This window comes from Quercus suber, unplaced genomic scaffold (genome assembly GCF_002906115.3).
Source record: "Quercus suber isolate HL8 unplaced genomic scaffold, Cork oak 2.0 scaffold_253, whole genome shotgun sequence".
NCBI lineage: Eukaryota > Viridiplantae > Streptophyta > Magnoliopsida > Fagales > Fagaceae > Quercus > Quercus suber.
In genome coordinates this window covers 124,347-139,195 of record NW_027069709.1, presented here as the reverse complement: position 1 = coordinate 139,195, position 14,849 = coordinate 124,347, and the positions used below count along the sequence as shown (strand labels likewise).

The 14,849-nt window shown below is 36.3% G+C and overlaps 2 protein-coding genes across 2 annotated transcripts; both read left to right on the top strand.

Moving 5' to 3' along the window:
• Nucleotides 1–430: 430 nt before the first annotated feature.
• LOC112030785 (disease resistance protein RUN1) lies at nt 431–3,863 on the top strand. Its single transcript, XM_065780994.1, has 4 exons — nt 431–1,013; nt 1,413–2,512; nt 2,617–2,958; nt 3,045–3,863. Exons 2-4 carry the CDS (start codon nt 1,505–1,507, stop codon nt 3,699–3,701), a joined length of 2,007 nt encoding a protein of 668 aa, XP_065637066.1. The 5' UTR covers nt 431–1,013; nt 1,413–1,504; the 3' UTR covers nt 3,702–3,863.
• Nucleotides 523–1,458, top strand: LOC136070687 (TMV resistance protein N-like). The gene is made up of 2 exons (XM_065780973.1): nt 523–1,013; nt 1,413–1,458. The coding sequence occupies exons 1-2, from the start codon at nt 523–525 to the stop codon at nt 1,456–1,458; spliced, it is 537 nt and encodes a 178-aa protein (XP_065637045.1).
• Nucleotides 3,864–14,849: the final 10,986 nt, after the last annotated feature.

Here is a 14,849-nt window from a genome sequence, read left to right as displayed (position 1 = left end):
TAAAGTATACTTATACCTTAAAAAATAAAAAATAAATGCATAAAAAATAAGATTTTAAAAAATTATATAAAAATCTAAAATAACAAAAACTAAAAGCTTTTTTTTATTTTATATGTCAAACAGCCCCAGAGAGTGCAAGCACTTCTCTTCCAGGAGTTTTCCTTTTCCCCCTCAAAAAAAAAAAAAAAAAACAAAAGAAGGAGTTTTCCTTATATTTTATTTTGGATAGCTTCCAGGTTTTCGCAGATGGAGCCCACGTCCATTTGAAAAACGCAAAACTTAGTTTGAAAATATTAACTTGTAGGGGGATGTGCTGCCAACTTTGACTTGCCCACCGACGCTAATAAAAAATTAATTGCTGGGTCATAGAAGATGAACTTTGACCCATCTTCTCACTCTTATTACAAGTAACAAACACATACTTCTATTTGCGTTCACCAAAAGGCTTTTTTGAGGGATTTTAGCCAAACTCGCAATTTCTTGAATCTGCAACCTCACCGTTTAAACTCATCCATTTTTCGTATGGCTCTTCTTCCATTAGCATCTTCTTCTTCCTTCAAGAGATTGAAATATGATGTATTTCTCAGTTTTAGAGGTGAAGACACCCGCAAAAAATTTACAGACCATTTATATTATGGTTTGAAACAAAAAGGAATATCTACTTTTAGGGATGATGAAAAACTCAAGCAGGGAACATCTATTGCCTCAGAGCTCTTGAAAGCAATAGAAGAATCGAGGTTCGCTGTCGTTATTCTATCAAGAGACTATGCTTCTTCAAAGTGGTGCTTGATTGAACTAACAAAGATCGTTGAGTGCATGGAAAAGACGGGATTAGTAATTCTACCTGTTTTTCACTATGTAGATCCTAGTGATGTGCGAAATCATCGGGGGACTTTTGGAGAAGCCTTTGCTAAACATGAAGAGAGTTTCAAGGATAACATAGAAAATGTACAAACGTGGAAAGCTGCTCTGATAAAAGTTGCTAATCTTGTCGGATGGGATTTAAAGGATAGGTATGAATTTTTTTTTTGGAATAATGCTATTTATGGTCAACTCTTTTTTTTTTTTTCAGATTTTATTTATTATTACTTCTTTTTTTTACGTGGCCACTTGATAACAATTGATAAGAGAGTATTTAACTATTTGTAGAATAACCTTGACTAACCCTATTCTAATCCTAGTAGGACTAGATTCTAGTCATGCAAGTATATACCTTATGACTTTTCAACAAATTTGGCCCTTAATAGCTCTAAAACTACCACCCATAATACATAGTAATGAATTTCTAAATATAATTAGGAACTATTAATGTGGCTAAACGAAGCTAAGATTATGTTTATGATGAATGTTTTGCCTCTAAATGTGGTTAGCTCTGTGTCATCAAAATTATAGTTTTGCTATTTTCTTTGCAGGCATGAATCAATAGTTATCCAAAAAAATCATTGGAAGGATATTTAGTGAGTTGTATCACAAACTCCCAAGTGTTCATGAGGACCTTATTGGAATGGACTCCTGTGTGGAGGAAATGTTAGATTTATACTTAGGTGAAGAGTTGGGCGGTGTTCGCTTTGTTGGGATATGTGGGATGGGTGGAATGGGCAAAACAACTCTTGCACAAGAAATTTATAGAAGAATTTATGGTAACTTTGAAGCTAGTAGTTTTATTGCTAATGTTAGAGATAAAACTAAAAATAGAGGTCTAGTTTCTTTACAAAAAGAACTTCTTTCTAAGATCCTCATGGAAGTTGAAATAAATATATGGAATGTTTGTGAGGGAATCGATGTTATAAGGAATACACTGCGTAATAAAAAGGTTTTTATTGTTCTTGATGACGTGGATGAAGAAGAACAATTAGGAGCTTTAGCAAGGAAGCATGATTGGTTTGGTCTAGGTAGTAGAATCATTGTAACAAGCAGAAATAGTCATTTATTGACAACATGTGGTGTGGATGATATATATACAACCAAGGGGTTGAGTCATGATGATGCTTTGCAACTTTTTAGTTGGAGAGCTTTCCATAAACCTCATCCTGAAGAAAATTTTGTAAATTTGTCTATGGGCTTTGTGAATTATGCTAAAGGCCTTCCTTTAGCTCTTAAAGTGTTAGGTGCTTCATTGTTTGCTAAAAGAACAAATGAATGGAAAAGTGCCCTAGATAAACTAAAAGAAGAACCTGAAAGAAAAATTTTGGATATACTTCAAATAAGTTTTGATGGGCTAACAAACATGCAGAAAGGATTGTTTTTAGATATTGCATGTTTTTTCAAAGGAGATAACAAGGATTGCATAAGTGATATACTGGAAAGTTTTGGTTATTATCCAGACTACAATATTAGTGTTCTTATAGACAAATCTCTCATAACCATTGATTGCAAGGGAACATTATGGATGCATGATTTGCTACAAGATATGGGTCAAGAACTCGTTTGTCGAGAATCCCCTAAAGAGCCTGGTAGACGTAGTAGGTTATGGATTTATGAGGATGTCGTTCATGTATTAAAGAATAATACTGTAAGTTCATTAGTATAAACTTGAACTTAAAGGAGTATATACATTATTATAAAATTTTCTAAGAATTTACCAATTATTCTAATTTCATTGTTTTTGGTTATTAGGGAACAGAGGTAGTTGAAGGCATAATGCTAAACCTACCTATTCAAAAAGTAGAATACTTGAGTGCTGAAGCCTTCTCAAAGATGAAAAATTTGAGATTGCTTAAAATTGGTAATGAGAAATCTCCTGAAGACTTCATAAATGGTACTATGCAACTTCCAAAATACTTTAATAAGGGCAAGGTGCAACTTCCGGAAGGGCTCAGTTATCTTTCTAATGAGTTACGTGTTATTGAATGGCACGGATATCATTTAAAATGCATACCAACCAATTTCCAACCAAACAAACTTGTTGAATTGAGAATGCATTGTAGCGGCATCAAACAACTGTGGATAGGAATTATGGTAAGATTTTTCACTTATGCAATTGTGTATTTTCCTCCTTTTCATTAAGGCTTGAGTTATCTAATCATTTAATTGGTTTATAACAGAATCTCAACGAGTTGAAACTTATCGACCTAAGTGATTCTCAAAACTTATTTGAGATCCCAAACTTAAGTGGAGTCCCAAATCTTAAGCAATTAATTCTTCAAGGTTGTACAAGACTATGCAAGATTCATGCATCTCTTGGAAATCTCAAACAACTTATTCGATTGGATCTGAAAGGGTGCAAGTGCCTTGAAAGCCGGCCAAATAAAATTATCTTGGAATCTCTTGAAGTTTGTATTCTTTTAGGTTGTTCTAGACTAAAGAAATTTCCAGAGATTGTGGGAAATATGTCACATTTGTCAGACCTTTGTTTAGATAAGACTGCTATAAAAGATCTACCGTTGGAGCATTTAACTGGTCTTATTAAATTAGATCTAAGAGAGTGCAAGAACCTTTCAAGTCTTCCGAATGCCATTTGCTATTTGAAGTCTCTTAAAACTCTCACTTTATCTGGTTGCTCGAAACTTGATGAATTGCCAGAGAACTTGGGGAATGTTGAAAGCCTGATGGAGCTAGATGTGAGTAGAACTGCTATAACAGGGCTACCTTCGTCTGTTGTACGCTTAAAAAATCTCAAAGCACTATCTCTCTATGGATGTGAAGGACTATCACCTAAATCATCGAAGAATTTCCTTACTTTTCCTTTAATGCCAAGGTGAAGAAGTCTAGGTCCAATTTGCATGTTAGAGCGTTCTTTATCAGGCTTACAGTCTTTGACTTATCTGAATCTAAGTTATTGCAATCTTCCCGCGATTTCAGATGTTTTTGGTTGCTTGTCATCTTTAATAAAATTAAATCTAAGAGGAAATAATTTTATTTTCCTTCCTAAAAGTATCATTCAACTATCAAATCTGAAAAATCTCTCTTTGAGTGGTTGTACGAGTCTTCGATTGTTACCAGAGCTTCCATTAAATATCAAGAGGATTGATGCAATAGGGTGTACTTCGCTGGAAACATTATCAATAAGACCAGAAGATGGTTTTGGGCCTACACTTAATCTTCTCGATTGCGTCAAATTAATTGAGAATGAAGGGTACGGTGATGTGTTGTCATCAATGCTAAGACATTATTTACTTAATGAACAGGTCTGTTTGTCTCTCTTTCTCTCTCTCCTTGTGTCTCCTTGACTCACTTGTGAAGTTCTAAACATCATTATTATTATTATTATTATTATTATTATTTGTATGTTTCAAATCCAATGGTCAGACGATCTCGAGATTCCTGGAAGTGAAATTCCGAAATGGTTTAGCCACCAAAATGTGGGGGCTTCACTGGATCTTCCAATGCCTTCAGATTTATATAGCAAATTTATGGGTATCGCTGTGAGTGTTGTTTTTGTTCTCCACCCGCACCATCCGCTTTACAAATTCGATCTTACCATTAGATTCAATGAAGCTTTAATTGTACGAGGCCTTTTTCAATCCGAAGAAAAAGAAGCATTGAGTCACACCGATGCTAATGGATTGTCTCACCTTTGGCTGAAATTCTATCCCTCCTCAGTCTGGAACGAAGATTGGACTGGAATCGTAGATAATAAATCCGGTCTGATTAAGATTACATTTGAAATCAGAGGATTGGAGATTATGAAATGCGGGGCCCGTTCGGTATATGAGCAAGATATAGAAGATCTCAAACAACATAAGCCTGGGTACAGCAGCTGTAGAATCGCTCCTTATGAAGCTGATTTAGACGATTTAGCAAAATACACCAAAATTGTGCAACTTCGTGATGACTCTGACAGGGATGGGGATGACGCTGGACCTAGTGGAGAAGGTACCTCTAATGATGTAGACGTACCACCACACCCAAAGTGGATAGAGCACCCTAATCTAATTGAAAATTGGATTGGGAATTCATGGATACAAGGACAAGGTGACTTTGATTGTGAGTGAGGAAAGAGGAATCCCAGCGAAAGTGGCAACTTTTATGGGGCAATATCCCAATTTGGATTGATTGATCTCATGTGCATGATTTATACTGTTCTCTATATGTCTGTGGACATATATCCTCAAGATTTAAATGGGCCTTTATTATTCCTTAATTTTCTTAAACAATGATTTTTTCTAGTAAGTAAATATATATATATATATATATATATATATAATGAGAAGCTTTATACTGGCCTATGCTAGAAACAATGGATTTTTCTAGTAAGTAAATATATATATATATATATATATATATAATGAGAAGCTTTATACTGGCCTATGCTAGAAACAATGGTTCTTTCATGGTTTATTGAGCATACTTCAGTAAATGAATGATAAGTAGGGTGGCTATTTTGGCTTGGTTGATGAATTAGGATGCAAGTTGATTAGAGAAGCTTATAGGTGGATAGCACCTATGCAAAAAACACCTAGTTCTCTCAAATAGCACTCAAGGCTACATATTTCATTAACTTCAAAACTAACTGAATACAACAGAAGGTTAAATGCCTATTTATACAGGCTGTATCAGAGCCAAAAAATCGACATGATCTGATCTTATCTACTGTTGAACTAGACTAAATAACCACTTAATATCCTAACTAACATATTACAAAAAGTTTTCAATGTTTACTATTCTCTAGCAACCTTTAGCTTACTGTTTGGTTACAAGCCTAAATAACTTGCCTCTAACTTGACTGTTACAGCTGAGATTTCCAGCCCTCCAAGCTCCTTCTAACTGCTTCCATATGAATTGGCAAACTCAAACACTCAGTTAATCTCCTTAAGTGATCACTAGCTGGCTGCTGCAAATAACTAGTTTCATTAGGCTAGGCTACTGGCTGACTGAATGTACTGCTGAACTAACCTTCCTGCTGGATTATTGTTGCTACTGCTGTAATTGAAATCAGACCTTTTGATGCTCCTGCATCAATTAAAAAGCCAAAGAAACTTTGTTGAATATATATATATATATATATTATAACTACAATTAATTTCCCAAGCATCTTTGTGTTTTCTGGTTTGGTGCTCCATTTTACAGGACATCGAATAGTTCTGCTTGCTGTCATTATTGATGCCCATGTTGTAAATTAGAAAATATTTACAATGTTATGCTATTGCTGTTGACACTGCCTCTCCTTCAGATCATGCTCATGTGATTGGTAAGATGCCAGTGAATTGACCATTATCTTCTGGACGTAAAGAGGACTTGTTGATGACTGCAGAAATGGAGGTTGGTTTTGCTTCTGCTGATGACTTTGCTGTTAAGCCTTTGATGAGTTCACCTGCTAAGTGAGGAAAGAGGTTTTTCATGCTTCAAGGATGTATTCCAATTTAAGCTACTATTGATAATGTGCGGCTGCATTTCAGTCAGTTTGACTATGTTTTGGTCGTGTATCTTCCCAAGGTAAAAGTAGCTGACAACGTTTTTATAAATGCTTAAACCATGGTCTTGCACCACGTAATAAGATGTGTTGTTAAACCAGCTTGGGCATGTTTAAGGTTTTATAATGGGCTTGCTTTCAAAGCAATACTATTACCACCTTATCTATATAGATTCAATATTGCACAACACTAGTAATGGCTGAAATCAAGATGTTGAGATATATGACTACAAGAGGGAAAATGAACACCTGATGAACGCTTATAGGTAGCACCAATTTGAAAACAAATGAAACATTTTGCTAAATTCATCCTGGGATGCAAATTGAAAATTAGTAATAGCTTAGAGGCTTTTCTTGGTACTAATTGTAATTGACAACATGGTTTTTTTAAGTTGCCATTTGCACATCATGGAAACTCATTTTGTACTGTAATTGCATATTTTGTATTTGATGTAGGACAGAATCTACAATTTAATTTTTGTAATTTATTAATTTATTATATTTTTATGTAATTTTCGTTATTTTAAGTTTAGGGTTATTATTTCCTTGTTTTTATGTGCTTTTAATACTTTCTAGGTCAAATTAGGTTCCTATTATGGTTGAGTATTAATTAAGATTTATTTATAGTAATATATTTTCTTGTTTGTCTCTCTATTTTCTCTAGTGGATTTCAGACTATCTCTCCTTGTAGATTCAACTTACTCTTGTGGATTTGAATTATTTTTCAAAAGCAAACGTGTTTTGTTTCTTATTTTTTAGAAATAGACGTGTTTTGCTTCTTATCACTTTCACACCCATATCAATTGATATTAGAGCCTTAACTTATCCTGGTACAATGGCTAACGTATAAGACGGTAGCAGTTCCGGTGACAAAAAATATAGCAAGTATTACGTGGCATACAACAACCACTCACAAATATTTTTGCTAGGATGGCATCGTTGGAGAATGGAAACAATAAAGATAACTACAACATAGACGTAACTCACGAGCAACCTATTGGTAAGCAAATTTCATATAGGCCCTATAAAAGAATTGCAAGTTTTAAGGGTTATATATATATATATATAGATTTTCTTGATTGTTTACTTGATTTAGAGGATTTATTTGATTATGAGAATATTTCTTATAGGAGAGAAGTTAGAATTGCTTTGTATAAACTTGGTGTACGTTGGTGGGAACGAATACAGTATGATAGAATTAGATGAGGTAAAGACAAAATTCATTAATGGCCAAGGATGAAAAAGTGGCTTGCTATCAAATTTTATCCTTTGGATTGTGATGAACTTTTGTCATATACAAAGCAAGATTATTGGCCAAGAAGTTCATACTTGAATTATTAAGAGCCATATATTCCCCCATTAAGGGAGAAATTGCATGTTGAAGAAAATACTTTTCTTGAAGATTATGTAGAAGTCAAAAAAGAAGTTGATAGGTCAAAAACGTATTGACCCCTTGTGATTAAATTAATTGATTAATTAGCCAAGTTATTAATTAATTAAATTAATATGCAAAGCGTGTGGTAGTACAAACAAATCACCAATAACTAAAGTATGCAGCGGAAAATAAATTAACACAGTGATTTGTTTACGAATGGGGAAAACCTATACGACAAAAACCCCACTGGGTGATTTTAAGGTTACCACTCCCGAAATTCCACTATTATCACAACAAGCGATTACAAGTAAAGGAATCCTAGTACCTTATACCAAGTTACAGTTGAACCCTTACCCTAATACCCAATTGGACTGCTTCTATAGTGACAATTTCTCTTTGTAATGCACAGCTCCCAGTACGTGACTAACCAATTACGCGAATCCCAGTATGCGACTTCAACACCAACTAGAGAAGATTCTTGGTTGTAAAGTTCTTCAATTCATTCCACGATGAAGATCAAGAAGATACTTGGTCACAAAACCCTATGGTGTACAAACACAACAACTTCTTCACAAGAATGATGAACTAGGGCAAAACTTCATCTCCGATCACAATTTACTTGAACAAACTTTGCTCAATGCTTGTGCAACTTGTGAACTCTTTGACGACCCTTAAAATAATCCTTTTATATGTCTAGGGTTAGGAGAAAAGAAGGTCCAAAGACATATTCACGGAACCCAAGAAAATCATATCAGAATTCTGAAATTCTTAAACCTCGACAGATAAGAGCTGTCGAGCAGGTGTCGAGCACACGGGCTGAGACAACTTTCTTAAGCTCGATAGATGCAACTGTCAAGCCAACTGTCGAGTTTTAATGACTTTGCACTATTCAGCTTGTTTCTTGGATAGACTTGAATGGTTTTATCACTTGATCTTGAAACCTTGTTTCTTGAAGTATTAAAAACACCTAAATCAACCTAATTACAAGTGTATTTTGTCAAATGATAAGCCAATTACATAAAAGAAAAACATATGTTCTTAACAAGTGAAACACATATGTCCTAACAATCTCTCCCTTTGGCAATCCGTGACAAAACCACAATAAACAAATGAGCATATGAGAGAAGTCATAAACCACTCAACTCATATTCACTTGTTGAATACAATAAAATCTATCCTAACACAAACTCTTGAAAAGTTTTGTAATAAGAGAGTTTATAGCAAGTAGACTTTGATAACCTGTATTTCTGAAACACTTTAAACAAAACTCATCAAGGCATCTTTGTGTGAAACGGAAATAATAGATTACATACAAGTAATAAGAAGTATGTGCATAAAGAGAGAAAAGAAACAACACATGTAAGGGTAAGTGAAAGAAACATACATCAACATATAAAGAGAATAAGTACAATGTATATCAAAAATGGTCACAAGACCCAATGTACAAGAAAAAATGTATCTAAAATAGAAAGAAAAGAAAAGATACATAACATCCTCACTACATCCCTCATATCAACACTCCCCCTAACAAAATAGTCTTATACTAACTCTCCCCATAAGTATGACTACTCTCATATCCAAAACTACTCCTCATTTTTGTCACAAGTGACAAATGGTAAGAATGTCAAGTAGACATCTCATCGGTAGAGCTAGCATCTCCATCATCATCGTCATCACAAACATCATCATCATCCTCAGCCTCAGAAGCAGAAGCCACTGGAAGAGGTGGAGGAGAAGCCTCAAAAGTGAAGCCACCCATGCTCGCCTACCGCCGTACAATACGACCGACATGAACGTTCACCTGATACAACTCAGTAGAGAGTGTATCAAGGCGAGCATCCATGCGCTACAGCTGCGCCATGATATCTCCTAGAGTCACATCACCCATGGAAGAGGAGGGGGCGGATGTGGATGGAGCTGATCGGGATGGAGCCGAACGGGAGGGAGGAGCTGCTGACTCAGCCTGTCGCGACCTAAACTGTGCCTCGCTACGTTTAACAGTAGCAGCGTCTATGGCACACATAAAAGTGAAATGGTTGGACACCAAAAAATGGACGGAAAAATGGCGTAAAATCCTCGTGATAGTGGAAGGAAAGATGAGCTTATACTACCTTATCAATGATACATCCACCACTTTATCAATTTCGCCTTTATACTATATTCTTCAGCCAAGTTCAAAGAGACTTTGTCGAAAATGATACACTTTCTTTATTGCTCATAGTAGATGCAGATTGTTGAAAGGATTTATCTCTGATTGGAATGCCAAAGAAAAAGACTTGCAGGAGTTTTTTAATCCAAATGTCTTCTTGTGTGCTTAGCATCAACAAGGCTGATTTTCCTCTAACAGCGCTGGTAATTAATCCTTTTGAACTCTTAATTATTATTTTTTCTCTTGCTTTCTAGTGTCAAAGGCAATACATTTTTTTCATCTCATAATATTGTTGCTTTTACTTCTACCGTATGAAAATTCAAAATTTTTGAGGATATTATTTGGTTTGACATTTAGAACATGGATTCTCTAACAAAAGCAAAATTGGGAGTATAGACACAACTTAGGGAATTTCATATGTTTATTATTTCTGATATAGTTCACATTTTCTAGTACTTAGTTAAGAATATAGACCATTACAGGAATGGTCTGAAGAGCAGTCCTTTTCCAATTGTATCTGGTAATTCATTTTAGTACATCACTTGTGGCTACACACACACACACACACACACATATATACATGTGGCACCTCCCCATGCACAAAGTGTTTGAGGGTCTAAGGGGAAAAGGGTTCGAGCTGCGAGGTTAGCAGCATATTGTAATTATCTCTCAAAAAAAAAATGTAGTGGCTAATAGAGGTTGTCCTTTAGTTCAGATTCAGTGTATTTTCTTCCTTGTTTTAGGGGGAGTTATGCAAGAGTTTTGAGCTTATGCAAAGGGCACAATTCCCTTTTCTTCTTGTAGTCATGGACTAAAGGATAAGTGGGGAATGTCATATGCTCAAGTGGTTTCTAGGCATGCTCTTTAAAATGCTGGGTAACATCAAGAAGTTCTTGTGGAACTATTGCTTGATGGATGATTGTGCATACCTTTTGTCATTTTGGGGATGTTAAGAGTTATTTTCACATTTCCCCTATTTTAGAAATTTTTTTTGTACTGTATTCACAGCCAATAAGGATTCAACTTTTGTAAGGGTCCACCTCCTCCCTTGGCTTATAAAGGGGAGGGGGATTGACCTTCATAAAAAGCACAATTCACCACTGTGAGATGCTGTTTATTTTTCACCCTTTTCCAATATTAGTAATACTAGTGGCTAGAGGTAGAGGATTCCCTACCTCACATTTGGTTTTTCACTCTTATTGCTTATGCAGAAGGGTTTTTCATGTAAATATTGTTATTCTCTTTACACTCTTATCATTTAAACCTCTAAAACTAGAATGCCCATTGTTGTTACAATAATGACAACCAATATATGGATAGTATACCAATCTAAACCCACTTTCCTTGAAAACCCATTTCTAAACCTGAACTATCCCATACAATTATAGATACTTAGCTTCCCTATACCTTTTGATCTTCCTTGGTGGCATTGAAATTGAAGGCCATAGGTTTACTTTATGTGGGACCCAACTGGTTTTATGGTCGACACAACCAAGTTGTCGGCACTCAGCAAAAGCAATGTAGAAGGAGGAGGAGGACTACTAAGTTGCACAGACTCGGGTACGAGTATGGGTACGAGGTATGGCAATTCTTGAAACATTAGGGCACGACTATTGATTAATTACTTAATATTTATTTTTATGTATAATTTAAATATTTTTAGACATAATTTATGTTTATTCTAGGTTTAAAAATGATGTAACAAAAAAATTTCTTGAAAACATTTCTAAAATTAAATATTTATGTGATGCCAAGGAGTTTTGGAGTAATTTTCAAATTATATGTGCTCATGGTGGGTTCCAATTAGCTCAACTGGTAAAGTCTCTAATGGTTGTATAAGAAATCTGGGGTTCAATCTCCGCCTACACCAAAAACTGATAGGTGTCTTGGTCTGATAATAAAGAGCAATTATCAAGAGCGGACGCCATAGGTTGAAACTCTCTCTCACCAAAAAAAAATTATATGTGCTCATGGGGTTTTATTATTATTAATTTCCATTTTTAAGGCTGAAATTTTCTGTCCATGATGCCCATTAATTTGTGATTATCATGCTCTAGGGATTCTAGTGACACTAGTTTCTCCTTTATTTGGCTTTGTGTAGCCCCAAAAGTTATGTAAAAATTATGCCTGAAATTATGTAACAAAAAAAAAATGCTTGAAAACATATCTAAAACTAAATATTTATGTGATGTCAAGGAGTTTTGGAGTAATTTTCAAATTATTTATGTGCTCATGGGGTTTATTATTATTATTATTATTAGTTAGGAAATTCTGGTTTTGGGTTTGGGTATTTTATATAGTAGAATTATTTTTGGGTTAGGCTGTTGGTATATTTATGTTGTGGGCTTGGCTTGAGTTGGGTTAAATTTCAATCTGGGCTTTATTGTGATAGGTTGGGTTGCTGGCTCATGTCTATTCGGGCTTGGTTGTTTGGGTTAAAAGGTAAATGGAACTGGACCAATCTGTTTTTGATTTTGATCTACAACATTCTCTCCATTCTCTCTCTCTCTCTCCCGCTTGCTCTGTCCATGGCAGAAAGCTCTATCGCTTTCCCTCTCTCAATCTCGCCCTCTCTCTCTTGATTGATCTTCATTGGTCGACGATATACGACGATCTACGGCGGAATGGCTTTGCAATTGAAGCTAGAGTTGATGGCACCTGTAATCTAGAAAAGAGTAGCCTTTTTTATTATAGCTTATTGTGTCAATTGTTATAACAAGTTTGCAGTTTATTGCAGAAGTTTATCATCATCCTTACATTCTCTTTTCCCACTTTTCTTTTATGGGGCCAGATGAATTGCTATTGGCTTCACTTATGGTTGGTGAAGGTTCCCAATGACCAAGTCTATTTGAGTTGTCTTTTTGGCGAAGAAATTCTTGGACTCTCATCAGGACAAATGCCAACAATTCTTAAAATAGTTTCTTGAAATTATGACTTTCTTGTTTGTATACAATATTATTTACCTCATTTCTTGATTTGTAACTTCTATTTTTGGCCCTTTTCTCTGCATAATTGTGTCTCCACTTTTTAGTATTACTTTGAATATGTGATCTGTGATAATGGTGGAGACTTGCTCTGTTGCCTATACATGCCGCTGTATTTTAGATTCCTGTTGTTTTTTTTTTTGGTAAAAAGGAAATTTCATTAACAAACTAAGAAACCTCTAAAGAAGAGGGAACATAACGGTCATACATGGTGCCCACAGCGTCTAAACTAAGAAGCAGTTCCACCTCTGTGGGAGGATGGATAAATACAATAAAATCTTGCTCCAAAAGAGCACCACGCCTAGCTAAGTTATCTGCACACTTATTGGCTTCTCTGAAGCAGTGCATAACTTTGACATAAGGAATTTTCTTCAGCCCTTCTTTGCAATCAGCCACAAGAGCACCTAGGCTGTTAAGATCGCAGGATTCTTTCCTCACTAAGTCAATGACCACCTTGGCATCCAACTCAATCTCCACTGCTGGCAACTTGAGAGCGATGCAAAGCCGGATGCCATCGCGTAAAGCCCACAACTCCGCAGCTACACTAGTCGTGATACCAATAGCTCGGGCATACCCTTTCACCCATTCACCCTTCTCATTACGAATGATTCCTCCACCGCCAGCCACACCTGGATTGCCCCTAGACGAACCATCTGAATTTAATTTGACCCAACCACTTGGAGGATGCAGCCACCTCACTTGGATTATGTTTCGACTAGTATTTTGGCTTCCATTACTAACCAAATAGGCTACCTCAGCTGTTCTGGCCAAGGTTTCATCAAAAAGATTACGTTGCGGTCCTGTTCTACCAAAGACAATACTATTTCTGTGGAGCCAAATAATCCAAACAGCCATGGGAAAAATCGTTCCCCACCTCATTTCAGATATGACACTAACCTGAGAGCTTTTGCAATTGATTTTCAACCATTCCACTAACGGCACTCCAAAGAAGAGATTCGGTGGTATAGGAGGCAGAAGGGAGTTCCAAAAACATCTTGCTTTGGGACAGTCACGAAGGGCATGGGCAATTGTCTCAGGTTCAGCATTGCAAACTGGGCAGACCGGCGGGATACCCAGCCCCCTCTCATTTAGAGTTGCTCTCACAGCTATGCTAGAGTGGCAGCATTGCCAAAGGAAATGTTTTACTTTAGGGAGGGACAAAATTTTCCAAACCCAAGCACCTGGAAATTGAGTTCTGCTCAGATCCTCCTCCTTATCGATTGCCAGTTGGTAAGCTTCTTTCAGACTAAATTCACCATTTGAAGATAAGTGCCAAGCAAGTCTATCATCTCCTCGGCATGAGAAAGAGAGGGGAGTTGCCTTCATCTCTAAAAGGATTGGGGTTGGGAAGGAGAACGAAACTTGATCCAAATTCCAGCCAACATACCCAACAACATCCTTAAGTCTGATATTCTCCTCATCCTTATTTAGCGGACCCGAGATAAGGCTTCGGAGCGTACCTTTATCCATCCATTTGTCGAACCAAAGAGATAAGCTACTATCCCTTCCAGGAATCCATTTAGAACCCTTAGTGAATATTGCTTGCCCTTTTTTTAAAGCTGCCCAAGTTGGGGAACACGAAGACTTCCAAGCTTGAGTTCTAGAACCTTGACTCGGCCTGTGATACTTTTTGGAAAGGATTCTAACCCAAAGAGAAGATTTTTCAGAGTTGAATCTCCAATTAAGTTTGGCTAGAAGAGCAGTGTTTTTCGGTTTTGCCGCTTGAATTCCTAGTCCCCCTTCTTCTTTAGGTTTTGTAATCTTCTCCCAGCTTATTAAGTGAAGTTTTTTCTTGTTTTCTGAAGAACCCCATAAGAAGTCCCGACTGAGCCTGTCAATCCCTTGAAGGATTTTGGAAGGGAGAGCTACACATTGCATAGCGTAGTTTGGAATTATCGAAGTCACCGATTGAGTCAGAACTACTCTACCAGCAGTGGACAAAAGGTTTGCTTTCCAACCAGCCAATTTGCTCTTAATACGGTCGAGGAT